Source organism: Syngnathus leptorhynchus, chromosome 9 (genome assembly GCF_054491065.1).
Source record: "Syngnathus leptorhynchus isolate UIUO chromosome 9, UIUO_Slep, whole genome shotgun sequence".
Classification (NCBI taxonomy): Eukaryota; Metazoa; Chordata; class Actinopteri; order Syngnathiformes; family Syngnathidae; genus Syngnathus; species Syngnathus leptorhynchus.
Window position 1 is genome coordinate 13,467,665 of NC_141203.1, and position 13,413 is coordinate 13,481,077.

Here is a 13,413-nt window from a genome sequence, read left to right on the forward strand (position 1 = left end):
AGGATAGCTGCACTCCCTTCAGGTTATCATCAAGCAAATACTCATCAAACTCACACAATATAGATCTTGGCTTTGAAGTACACAAGCAGAAAATAATTACAACACGGCTTTTCATCTGAAGGCTTTTCTGATGAACTTGCATAAACATGACATTCCTACTTGGTATTATTTTGTACGTTCGGTTCAGGTAGCCCGATGGCCTCAAGCTCAGTCTGCACATTCCGACTTGTCTGGCTCTTTGATTGGTTTCGAGGGGCTATGATGGCGCCTTTGGAGATTTGCCGTTGCCGCAGGAACGGTCTCGAACCCCCCCCCAGGCCTTGCCGTGTACAAATATGAATGTGAAAAATGACATTATGAATACCTACCTACATGCGTGAAAATTACCGAAAGATTTCAAACACCAAAAAAGCCGTCTTATGCTTGATTCTCATTGGAGTTTCTCTTCCCAGGTTTTGACGAGCGAGACACGGACCTGTTTTTGTGCGACACCAATACGTGCAAGTTTGACGCCGAGTGCCTCAGAATTGGGAACATGGTGACTTGCATCTGTGACTTCAAGGTAAGATAAGCCTGCAACTATTTTCTTTTCCTTACTTTTTGGGGCCTTCAGCCTGTTTTGCCATTTTGTTGTACACACGGGATGCAATTTCCAAGTAAGAATACTGTGAGCACTGTCACATGCTCCAAGGGTGACCCCCGCCCCTCCCTCCCTCCCCTGTTTTTGCCACAAGTGGATTCAAACAATGGCTCTGTTAAAGCTCTATGTACAAAACCCCCAGAGAATTGTACCTCACGAGGGAACCGAGAAACAAATGACAAGGTGCCTAAGCGCCGCTAAAGTCATCTTTCAACAGAACCAAACGTTCCGAGCATGTGGGACATGGCAGTGCGCCCAAATCGAACATACACATTGCAGAAATGGGTCACTGCGTTGTGTATTCTACGGGGGCGGCCACTTCAGGACCAAAGGCCGCCAAACAAAAGCAGTGAATCGCAAAACAAGGTAGCTGCATGATAGACCGAATAAAAACGATCTTCAAATGGATTTGCTGCTCTGCTATTCACATTTCACTCTTTGGAGGTTAGCTACAAAGAAAACGTGTATGCCAGGTTATCGTATACTGTACTCAACGACAGAGGCTAAACCAAAAAAATTGCCATGCATAAGGTCCATTGAGCCCAATGTATGTCAACTTGGAATTTGTCACCCGTCCAATCCATTTGAGTATCTAATCAGATCGATATGAGCTCCTCGTCAGTCACAACCCGTGCAGAGGAAGATCTTTAAGTGACGCAGTTGAGCCGGTAATTCGAGCGCCTCCGTTTACGAGCGTTTTTTTTTCCTTCTTGTGATCTGACAGCTCATCCGTCCGCTTTAAAAATCAAACCTAGCCCGAGAGCACAAAAGCACATCCATATAAATGGAACCTGGCAGAATTCAAACAATGCTCCAGATGAAAGAAAAAAAGAATCGATCTTCCTCAGCCGAGCGATACGTCCGGAAATCGTCCGGATCGAAAGCCATCGTCCCGATCGGAGATAATTAGCCCTACGGAAAGCGAGGCGACGGTATTAAATGAGTCGGCTTTTATGGCTTCTCGTGAACCTTCGTGTCGCCGCCGACCAGCGTACTCTGCCACAGTCATAAACAACCTTGACACTGATGAGACCCAAGACTGAAAGGAGCTCGTTAATAACATCAATTCTAGAAACCATGCTATTCTTGATAATGGCTCGTACTTAACTTTATGAGCAGACCCATAAAGAAAAAAAAAAGTCTGCTGACTATCGATTGGCTCAACGTTTGAGATGCACGTCTTGAGATAAATGAAGACGCTAAGATTTGTCCGTGCGACACCATTTCTCATCTTGTTTTTCCTCGGACGACGGGGCACGCCGACGCCGGCCGCATTGGTCACCTGCTTTTTATCTCACTTTTGTACTTCACCAAGATCAACATTAAGCCAGCGTTACAGATAAATGACATCACAGCACCATTCGTCTTGTGGAGATTCCGTGTCGATAATGCTCTCAGGGGGTCTTGCGCAATCAGCAGAATCGTTTTGGATATGAAACATCGAAGACCAGCATCCTGTATTTCGATTTTTACAATGAATTTTCCTGCATAGTAGGTCAACCAGGTGACGATGCTCACTTCTCTTCTCGAACGTGAACAGGTACAAGGTTTGCCGTACGGACCGACGACAGATATCCGATCCAATTGAGAGTCGTCATTTAACCTAATTAAGATGTTTTTGGAAAGGGAAGAAAACAGCAACACAGAATCGCTGACAGTGCCGTTGACTTTGAGACGCTAAATACAATATTACCCACCATTAAACATTAGAAGCGCTTTCATTTTTTATCCATGAGTCGTTTCATCCCTAATATCTACTATTAATTTGTTTCATATTCTGAATTTATCTCTGGGTGAGTGTGCCCCATTTCTTCTGCATGAACAAATTCAGAGACATCTGACGGACTGAGTGAGGAGAGAGTGAGTTTGATGTAGTGCAATCAATGGAGGTCATTCATTGCAAAGATGAATGAGATTCACCTCACACTGACTCCCGCAGCACTTTCTTCCCCAGAGAGCCGCGATCTTGCGACGTCGCTGTCCTCTAATGGGAAGCTTCTCGGACTTTCCGCATCTGGGGTAACCGTACACGGGTGAAATTGTATTTCCCAGCAAGCCTCGTTACGCTAGCGAACGCAGACCTCGCCACTTGATTTGGTCGGTCCAATCGATTTATTTTACGTATTAGAACTTCATCTAGATGAAGCAATTAAAAATGTAGTTTGCATAATCACATTCCAGTTCTTGATCAAAATAGCCTCTGGGAAATTGTTTTGTTGCTGGTTGACTTTTTTGTAATGTCAGGTCACAGTGCTGAGTCCCAAAGGGGCGATTGAGTCTAAAAATACGTGCGTGAGCTCATGGACCAGCAGAGCATTCAAATTAAAAGTGTGCACTGTTGGACAAATGGGACGTTTTACCGCATTGTTTAATCATGCTTTGCGCTCTCTTACAAAACGGAGAAAATCCTTGTCGCATATAATCACTGAGCATTTGATATGAAGCACAGTTTCCATGCATAACTTTTAATCTTTTCGCATGTATATTGCGGATAGAACAGTCCAATAACATGCACGGGAGGTTCACTGAAGACTCTCTGAATCGTTCGTACTATGTGCAGTGTGACCCACGTCGGCTGGGATGTCACCCAAGGTCACGTTCACGAGGACGAGAAAATAGTAAAGGGTGACCGGATGGTCTACAAATGTTGTTTGCAGCTCTCAATGTATTCATTTTTAAAGAAAAGTCACTTGCAATAGCGTCAGTTGATGCGGGAAGGGATCAAAACGCTCAATGAACAAAAATCACACACACCCAAAAAAAATTTGAACTACAAAGTAACCAAAACAAACTCATCTCAACAGTAAACATAACACGATGTGACTTGTGACAACAACAGCGGCGGTTGAAAGAAAGCAGGGAACTAAATACAAACAAAGTGATCAGACAACAAGGAACAAACACCTTGAGACGACCAGGCACACCTTGACCAGATACGAGTGGGAGGAGTTTGCTCGACACCAGCAACAGGTGGAAATGGAAAACTAATGAGTAGACATCGCTTGGAAAACACCCCAGCAAAACCAAATCAATTAAACTTGCTTAAAGTTCAAAAGACAGAAAGTACAGTTGGAACAGTAGAACTGATCTTGAGCTTCTTGTGTCAAAAGTAAAAAAAAATCCACAAATACTGCTTTTTGGACGCAAATATAGTCCAGCAAAAGATCCATTACAAAATGAACCCCTGAATGTTGAAAAGAAACATGTTTAGTTTGTTTTCTGCAAGCTCGTTTGCTTTTCTGGTCTCAGATCAATATGCCTGGAAGCTTTCAAGATTGATTGGAAATCAACTTGTAAAAACAAGACACATTCTCGCTGATTTGAGGCCAGCGCGTGTTGCAAACCGTTTCAAACCCGGACGGTCCCGGACTTGCTTTTACGGACAGCAAACAGACAAATGACAAATAATAAAACTGAGTGAAGAGAACTTTGCGACAACATGACTATTGCAAACTAATTTGACCGGTTTGTGTACGTGAACAAAATCAAGCTAGTCGATTTCTGATCTGCACAAACGCTGAATCCACTTCCGTTACGGATGTGCTGAGTGTTTTTGTCCGTTTGCACGTCCCCCAAATTTGAATATCCATGCGGAGCTTTGGCTCGCGGGTGGATTAGCCGATTTTAATTTATGTAAACCCTCTTGACTTTGCAGTCAGGGAAAGTTGAACGGGAGCTTCTTTAAACATGACTCCCGCGTGTCCTTCCTGACATCCTAATCCACGTTCAGCATCTTAATCTGCGCTCGCTCGGCCACTCTCGCATTTACACAGATACAATAGATAGTGATAGAGGCGACATTTTCCGCATCTCCTTTAGCCGTGGCCTCGATTCCCTCTGAGCTCCGGTCTGAAATTATTTTCTGAAAGCTTTGTAATGTCGGGGTTGTGATGTCTGGATGAACGAAGCTCTCTTGCACTTCAAAGAGCTCACGGTGGTTTTCGTGACGCTGAAGAGTATGAGTGGAAGGCCAGCGTGTCCTTCGTATTGCATTGAACAAAGGCTTCCGCTACAAAAAAAAACAGACAGAAAAAACTTACTACGCGTCACGCCGGTAAGCTCGTAATAATTTCCGAGTGCACGCAAAACCACATTCGGTGGGTTTATAACGGCTAATTTGAAATCATAATAAAACACCTCCTATTAAACATTTTCACGGGCCGATGGGGATAGCAGCTTCCGATGCAGACCTCATTCCATATATTTGCATTCATTTATCATCTTTTTATCTGGACTGAGTGTTTGTGGAGCTGCGAATTTATTACCTGGGCCGAGCCCGTAAAAAATGTCTCGGCGAGGAGCATGGCAAACACTCACCTCGGATGACATTGCGCTGCGACGACCCGAGCGGCTGCCTGTCGTGAGCCCGGTCCATTTGAGGTGAGCGCTAGAATGGTTCCGAAAGACTTTGGTATCTGGAATAACCCGTAAAACGGGTCCCTCGTATCTCAACCGCTAAATCAAGAATGAACTTATGTAAAATCTGTTTTGTTGTTGACATCCTGTGTTTTTTTTCTTCCACTTTCCACTAATGAGCAGCGTAATTAGGTTGAGTTACAATATGTTCATACAAGCAATAAAAGGAGACTTTTCTACGATGAGTTTGTTCATCTTCATCTTTGCGACAATAATATTCAAAATTAGAACGGCAACACCTGCTTGTTTCATCTTGGACAATCAATTTGAAAACGCTTCAGGAAGCTAATCAAGTGTTTTATTGGACTGATTCGACGACACAGAACATGACTCAAGTAAGCGAGTGGATGCATTTGAGAGGCGTTGAGTTGACTCATAAATCATGGCGTGCTGTTGGTGGAGGCCAAATGAGCGGTCAACACAGCCAATCGTTTCTCACCAGTGAAGGCAGATCGCTGTCTTCTCACTGTTGCCTCCCGCTGTTGACTGTGCAATTATCATGACTCGGCTCTTTGATTAAACCCTTTCCCCCGTGATTAATTCATTCTATAAATTACTCTGCGAAGATTCCACTCCAGAGCTCAAAATAGCGAGTCAGAATCTCCAAGCAGCAAACATATTTGTTCTACTCAATCGGAATTATCCGAGTACCATTGTGTTGCAAGATTTTTTTACGTTTTTCAAGCTATCAATGATGACGCAATACCTATAGCCAGACAACGACAATACTAAGGTAGAATCTATTCTTCAAAATACAATATGTTTCAATGCTCCCTTGAGGCTAGATTTACAGATTAATATGACATTTGGTGGACACGTTGATCATGGGTCAGCCATTTTTATATGAGGAAGACATTTTGGGTGAATTCCAGGGCATGTACGCATTCTTTAATCTTTACAAGCTAATGTTCCCGAATGAAGCCCAATCACTAGCTGGCGTTCTTGATAGATGGGCAACACGAAAAGGTAAAGTATTTTTTGCCGGCACCATCTAATGTGGGCGGAACGTGGCGTCAAAGCTGGATCATTTCGAAGACTGCTTGTGAAAACAGGTGCTCAGGGCCCTGTTCATCACTGCTTGCCTTGCGGCTTTCACTCTAATTATTCTCCAGTGATGGATAGGGCCAACGACAAAGACGGAGAAGGAGGAGAAAATTGCGGCGAAAGACAGCAAGTGTGTCAGCTCCTCCGTGACTCTGAGCCGGCCTGTCAGACACCATTACAGAAAAGCTCGTCTCCCGTGACTTGGCCGGGTAGATTCCGCAGGGACGAGCGGTCCAGGTCCTAATCAAGAAAAGACTGCCAAAGCCATCAAACGGCAGAGGCGCATGCCAGACAAGCTCCTAGCGTCTGTCGCCCCCCATTGCTCCCAACCTGTCTATTCTTCTGCCTCACTCGAACAAACGACTCACCCTCGCCGGTCCCCGGTGCTGGGCCGCTGTGACTTTGTCTCCGCATCGGTTGTGATCAGTGTTTGGAAACAAGACACCGTCCAGGAAGAGTTTGTCACTTAGACGGACAACACTTCCAATTCCTCTGTCGAGGGAACGGGCCTCTGTGACGAGATCTGTCGATGCGCAGTGTTTGTCTTTTTTGCTTGAAATAATTGGAAGTGAAAAAAGAGCGAGATGATTATGATTGCTGACCGTTATAGAATTCCCTTTGTGGGGCATCACTTGTTTCCCACTGGGAAGAAGGACAAAGGCCAAGCCTCAGAATTACCACGACGACAACAACTTTGTCTAAAAAGACACATTTCCCACATTTCTTGCCAAAGCACGAGATGAGAAGCGTGGAAGGATTCACGCCAAGGCAGTCTAGTGTTCCCGGTAATAGCCGTAATATTCATAATCCTGTTGACAGGAAGGAAAAGCTGTTTCTCACCGTGTTCAATTGATTTTGCCCTGTTTAATGGTCTATTTGTAGGCCAGCGCTTGGTACATTCATCCGTGTCCTCATTAGGGTCACGAGTGATCTGGAGCCTATCCCGGCTGACTTTGGAAAGGAAAGCAGGTTTCACCTTGCAGTGGTCGCCAGCCAACCGCCGCTGGCCACATAACGACATCAACATATTTTATACTCAAATTCAGTTCTTCAAGAGTGTTCAATTAACAAGGACAAAATGAGGACCAGACTTGGAGAAGACAACAACAACAACAACAACAACAACAACCCTAGTGCCAGTCTATGACCAAACTAGTGAGTTACTGAACTAGGACCTGTTAAGGACCAGAGTGGTACAACTCACACTAAAGACTTTGACCAGAATGTAACTGATTGATACCAACCTAGAACCAGACTAGTAGTACTCAACTATAGCCAGTATGGAAGCAGACTAGTACAAGACTACAAGTGAAATAGAACCAGGCGAGGATCTGGCAAGGACCAGCATAGGACCAAACTATGAAGCGATTAGAACCAGACAAAGGTCAGTCAAGTGGAAGATAAAGACCATACTAATCCATCTATCCGTTCTCTCAAGTGTTTATCACAGCAGATAAAAACTACATTGGTACAAGAGTAGAACCAGAATGGTTACACACTGGACACTAGGCTAGCGCCAGGTTTGAACCAGAATAGTGCCAGACCCAGGCCACAGCAAGACCATAGCCACAGCCGTACCAGACTGGGATCATTGATCTCAGTCACCAAAGGAATTCTTTCCATGCATGTTTTAGAATGCGGTCACATGTTTTAAACACCAAACCTTAGAATTTAGAAAGAAATGGACGTGCTAATCAATAGCCCACATTGTTGTTGCTGTGGCTCAGTCACTGAACCAAGACACTACAAAGACTGTTTGTTTGGACTTATATAGAACATTTGGAATTGGTCACCCCTTGTGGTGTTCTTTCCATAGAGATTGTTTTCACAATAAAGTTGACAACTGACTGACCTTTCGCCTGTGAAATGTCATCCATATTCGCTTCTAAATAGAGACACGATGAAACATTGAACACAATTTTTCCACGATGGCCAAAATGAATTGTGTGAGGTCGTGCTGTTCTTGCTGACATGATAGGACAGATGGTTCGTTTCATAAAACGCTTTCACCAATCGACAGAGCAAATTGCTGATAGAAGCTCATTTAATAAGGACAATGCTTTGTTTTGGAATCATCATATATTTTAGGCCAAGTAGAAAAACTAAAGAAAATGCAAACAAAGCATTATTTGTTTCCAATGGAAATGATGCGGAATACAAATTCTCAAGCTACTGCCTCATGACTTCCTGAACCCATTTTTATATACAGTATATAAAACCATCTGCATTGCTAAGTTTGTGTCCTTGAACTTTAATCGGTTTGAATGGACATTATTTCAAGGTTAATGGAGTACCTCGAAGGCTTTTACAAGACTGAGACAGATGGACATCCAGTCTTAAAAAAAAAGAGAGAAAAAAAAAACACCTCTGGCTACAGCTGTGGCCACACTGGAGGTGCGCTGAAATGTGAGCATTACGAGCCTCGTGAATGGACGATTTATTGCTTGCCTCATGCGTTATACTGCACATAGTTACCTAATACACTGGGGAGTAAGTTAAAATTAATGACGGTAGAAAGGTGGAGATCATCTCAACTCACATGGAATGTCATTTGGTATTTCTTTAAGCTTGTCAGGGCAGAAGAAACAATCAGTTCACGTAGATTTGGTGGAACATGGCAGTGTGGGATGGGGGGGGGGGGGTGCATGTATTACACAATCTCTTCAGAACGCTTTCCAAAATTGGAAAATACCAAACTTGTTTCATTGTACCATTCCAAAGACAACATTGCATAACTTGTTTTGGTCAGAGGAGATGTCAGTTGATTTTTCTTTGAGATACTGTATGCAGTCTTTGGTCCCGTCTCGGTTTTGTCTCGAGCCCCGATAATGTAACCCAATTCCAAAAGGCAGGACCTGCTCCAATCTGAGGCCTGCAAGACACAAGGGGCCGTCTCATGTCTTGAGCCACAGGTGATGGCCGCCACCGCCCCGAGACCTCCTTGTCGGAGTCGATAAAGCCGTAGCTTTGAGAAGTGCCGTGAGGCGTAAGCGAAGTGTGTGCCCGGGGGTTGTCCGGCCGACTCGAGAGGACTTTGTAGCGTGGAAAAGAAAACGACGCAGTTGAGAGCGAGTGCACCGAGGGGCTCATCAGAAGTAGAACGTGCCGGCGCGGCGCCGCCTGGGTTCCTCCGAGGCTAGCCCCACTTTTATGGAGATATTTATTATTGATAGAGGTGGATGATAGCCATGGGAGGAATTGCATAATCTAGAGCCGCCTCTAATGGCTCCAGGAAATGGATCGGGCTGTCAGTCAGGCTGCTGTGTGGATAAGGAACATGTGTGCGTGAAGCTCTGTGTATCTGTTTGGCTTGTGAAATGATGGCAGCCACAGATGGAGCCAGTCACTCGCAGTGCTCCATACGCCGTTCGCCTTGTTATTTACTATCAAAAATACAAAAGCGAGAAGGGCATTAAGAGCCGCGGCGAGGGAAAAGAAAAATGTTCGAGCTGTCGTGCCAAGAGGAGGCTTGAGTGCAATTGTGCTTTCGGTCAAAGGGTCATGACGGAGATGTGAGCCAGCCTTTACGACTTAAATTTGCAGATTGTCTTTCATCGCTCCCGAAGGTAGTCGTTTAACGATAGCACTTGTAATTTCAATCAGTCGGTCCTTTTTCTCAAACTGCGCTCAGTCTGTGCCGGCTGACTTTGGATGAGACACCCTGGACAGGTCATTGGTGATTGGGCGTCCAAACGTAGGAGGTCGTCGCATAAAGACAAATAGGCTGCCGGGGTCAATCTGGTATCCTTCAACTTGACTTCTGTACATTCAGAACCAAAGCAATTTTTCCTTGACTCATCTCCCTCGGTGTTATAAATCTTAATCTCGTAATTAGCATCTTTGTGCTGTGAGAACAGTTCTACGCTTCGTGATATGAAGCCAATTCATTAGTAGCAGTGGCGGTCGCCCCCGTCAAGCAAAGGTTAGTATGGTCTTGGAAAATAATCTTCCCTTGTGCGGTCTCCCTGGACCCAAACAGTTGAACAAGCGCTGGGAGCATACGTGAAAAGTTGAATGCCCGCCCAACTGAAACATGAAACGAGCTCCGCTTTGTCAGCTTCATTAAAAGCGAGCCGCTTGGAGTTCATCTCATCACCTCCATCTCCAGGATGGTATCTCGGGGTCGCGGTGTTAGCGCTTCGGGATCAGTGCCTCGCCAAAGAATTTTTCTGCAACTAGGGGAAATGCCAAAGTTGTTGCAGAAATTCTTTCTATATGCCACACATGCTGATGCAGCGATAGCGGCGTAGCCGAGCATTTCATCCCCCCCGTTTTATGTCAGGGTAAAGCCTGGGAAGCTTGAGCGAGAAAGTTCCCAAGAGTGTCCTTCAGCTGAATAAAATCTCTTTTCAGCAGTTCTGAGCCACTGGCTCTCCGTGTGTAGGAGGATCTGCGAGCCTGCGGGCCCACATGCGCAATGAGCCAGCCTGCTGTCAAATTGCAATTTACTATTTACTTTGGCTTTTCTGAGATGTTTTTATTCTTTTTGCTCATGTCGGTTTGGGTGCTTTAGATTTATGTCCATGCAAATGCCATTCGAAAAGAAACGCTGGTGAAAATGGACCTTCTCCACCAGCGTGAGGACGCGTCGCCCCGCCGTTGCCAGGATTCCTAATTATGGATGTGTAGTAATGCCATTGCGAGTCTCCGGCAGCTTCTCGCACAGATTAGTTCAACATCAGAGTCACGTGAACGTCTTGCGGGCGTGTGGCTGTTCATTAGGAAAAGTCAAGGCTGCTAATTTGCGTGCTCACAGCAGGTTGTTGTTGCTTGCTTGGCAACATTTCTGTTGTACAAAAGCTGGGCCTTCAGAAATCCTTTGCGTTTGGCCTCCAATTGGCCGGAAAACACCTTTTTCACCTTTTTTTTTTCCAATCGTTTTACCTAAAATTGACTGGGGATTCGGCCATTTTAGGTGAATCCTAGGCTGCATGCTTTGTTAGAAAAATAAAGAATAAAAATAAGCTAGCTCCAGACACCAGCTCGGTGATGAACATGAAATTGGGTTGCCATGTCTATCATAACAAGACAGGTGAAAACGTGTCAAGGACTCGTGTCGGAGATTGAACAGCAGGCCAGGCCATTTCTAGCTTCTTGCAGCTTTAATTGCCGTCACTGATTGCACTTGCGTTTTAGCTGCAGCTCTTCTTCATCCAACACTTACTCCTTCACACTTTCCCTTTAACACGCAACATTCTCCACATAAATGATTTCTTTTGTCAGACCGGTGTTTGGCCTGCAACACAAGGCAGCCACTTGCTTGCATTGGTCTGAGCCACATCGCTTTTGTGATTTGAATTGTCTTCCGTCGGACTCTTGCATTGTGTGAGGAGAAAGAACGAACGGCTCTTGGCTCCACTCTCTAAATTTCCCTCGTGTGCTCATGTAAGGGAAGGTAGAACCACAGCAGCCCCTGCAGGAGACTTGATGAAGAAATCAAATGACATCATTGATGCAAAAGGACGTGTGACACCGAAAGCTTAAAGCGTCGCCAACCGAGTGATGCTAGCAGCCGTGCTCATGAATCTTCTTCACCTGCCATGTTCTTAGAGAAGTCGGCGTGCGCTTGGCCAGCTTTGGTCACGGCGAACGTGTGGATCGATGCGTGTGTGCGCGTGTGTGTGCCTTTTGCGGTTCCTAAGCCAGCAGGCACATAAGGCCGTGCCATATGGCCCTGGCCAATAACCCCCACTTCCCTGTCTGGAGAGAATTATAGAAGATCAAATTCTCCTGCCCTCTGTTGATCCCACCACCCCCTGCTTAATCACGCCCCCCCCCCCTCGTAAAGATGCACAAAATGGTTGAAGAAGTGCATGCAAAACTGCATAAGCCAAAGTTGGGAAAGATAAAGAGAAATCTGGTGTTGTGCAGCTGAGCTTTATTTGCATTTTCAGCCTCTGGAATGAGCTGCGATAAGGATGCCTCGGAGGTACCAGGCGTCTGATTCAACTTTTGCATCATGAGTATCAAGACCAAAAATGATCAAGATTGTCAGGAGGCAAGACAAGACACTTTTTTTTTTCATTGCATTTCCTACACGAGATAACTCGAGGCGCTTCACGTCATTAAAAGTTGAGGCGCAACAATTAATCGCATCGATTATTGATGACGGGTTGACGAGAGTGACACAAATGTGAGTGCAGACGTGAGATCCGAGCACCGCGTGGCAGCAGTCAACTCAATTTGTATCGCCGTTACAAACGAGTGTTCAAAAATAACTCGGTTACGCTACAAGAATGCTTTGGTTGAAATCAGGTTAACTAAAGAGCAGGATGCCTGCCTGCTTGATCTGATTGTCCTACATCAGTCAAAAACGTGCCCTCCCGATGGATTTGTAAACTGAAATTGATTTCAGGTCAAAAAAAAATAAAATAAAGCATTTGACATTTTGAAAAGTAGGTTGAACAGCCAAGATGCCCGTTGCATCAATTCGGTGCTGATGGGATCATCTCGCCAGCCAAAAGTCAACTCCGACGTGCTGGCTTGACAAGCAGCCGGCGTGTTGTGAGAAGCGTGCGTATTGGCGCTTTACATCACACACTTTGACGATGAAGGCGTGAAAGAATTCAGTGTTGCGTAGCCATCAAGAAAAATGCAGCAATCAAAGACGCCAGCGCCTCTGACACAGACTATTACGTGGACAGCTTTGTTTCTATTTTCGGATGGTGCATGGGGCCCGCCCGTATGCAGAACACACGCGAGGAGTACAAAGATGGCAATGGCAACAAAGGGCAGCCTAATGAATACTGTGATAACAAGGTCAACGGTATTTGCGAGGGATGGCAAAGAGCAAGGCGAGATTTTAGATGATTTTAGCGAGACCAGCCGAGACCTCGAGGGAATTTGCAACAAAACAAGGCCAGGCTCATTCCGGGCAATGAACACAACTGGATCGAAAACCAACAAACAGCCCGAAAGGACCTGAAACAACACAACAAATGATCCCAGTTATCTGTCGTAGCGTAATGTTAAAAAGCTATTGTTTCTAGCAAGATTTGAAGGTAGCCTCGTTTCACTCATCCCTACGCCAGTCGCCGGTTTGTGCCAGATATATTTTGAAATATATTTGGACTGCCTTAAAATACTCTGACGATTTTCCCCGCCGTTGCATCACGCCTGGCACGAGCGCAGGTTAAGAGGCAGGCGAGCTCGGCGCTAAGCTTTTCCCGACTTCTTTGTGGGCTCGCCACGTCTTTTCTTCTTTTGGAGCCGATTCTCGATCCGCTTCCGTGGCCCCGTTTCGTCTCGTTCCCGGTGCTGCTCTGTTTCTGTTTTTGTCGGCCCCCCCGCGAGCCTCGTGGCGCTTCTTTGAT

At 45.4% G+C, this 13,413-nt stretch overlaps 1 protein-coding gene across 1 annotated transcript in view; it reads left to right on the forward strand.

Moving 5' to 3' along the window:
• Window positions 1-528: 528 nt before the first annotated feature.
• The window catches only part of LOC147051394 (tomoregulin-2-like), a 40,712-nt gene continuing 27,827 nt past the window's right edge, over window positions 529-13,413 (forward strand). Inside the window, exon 1 of the mRNA XM_085920695.1 lies at window positions 529-562. Within this exon, the coding sequence (XP_085776821.1) occupies window positions 536-562 (27 nt within the window). The 5' untranslated portion in view covers window positions 529-535. The remainder of the gene's footprint in view (window positions 563-13,413) is intronic.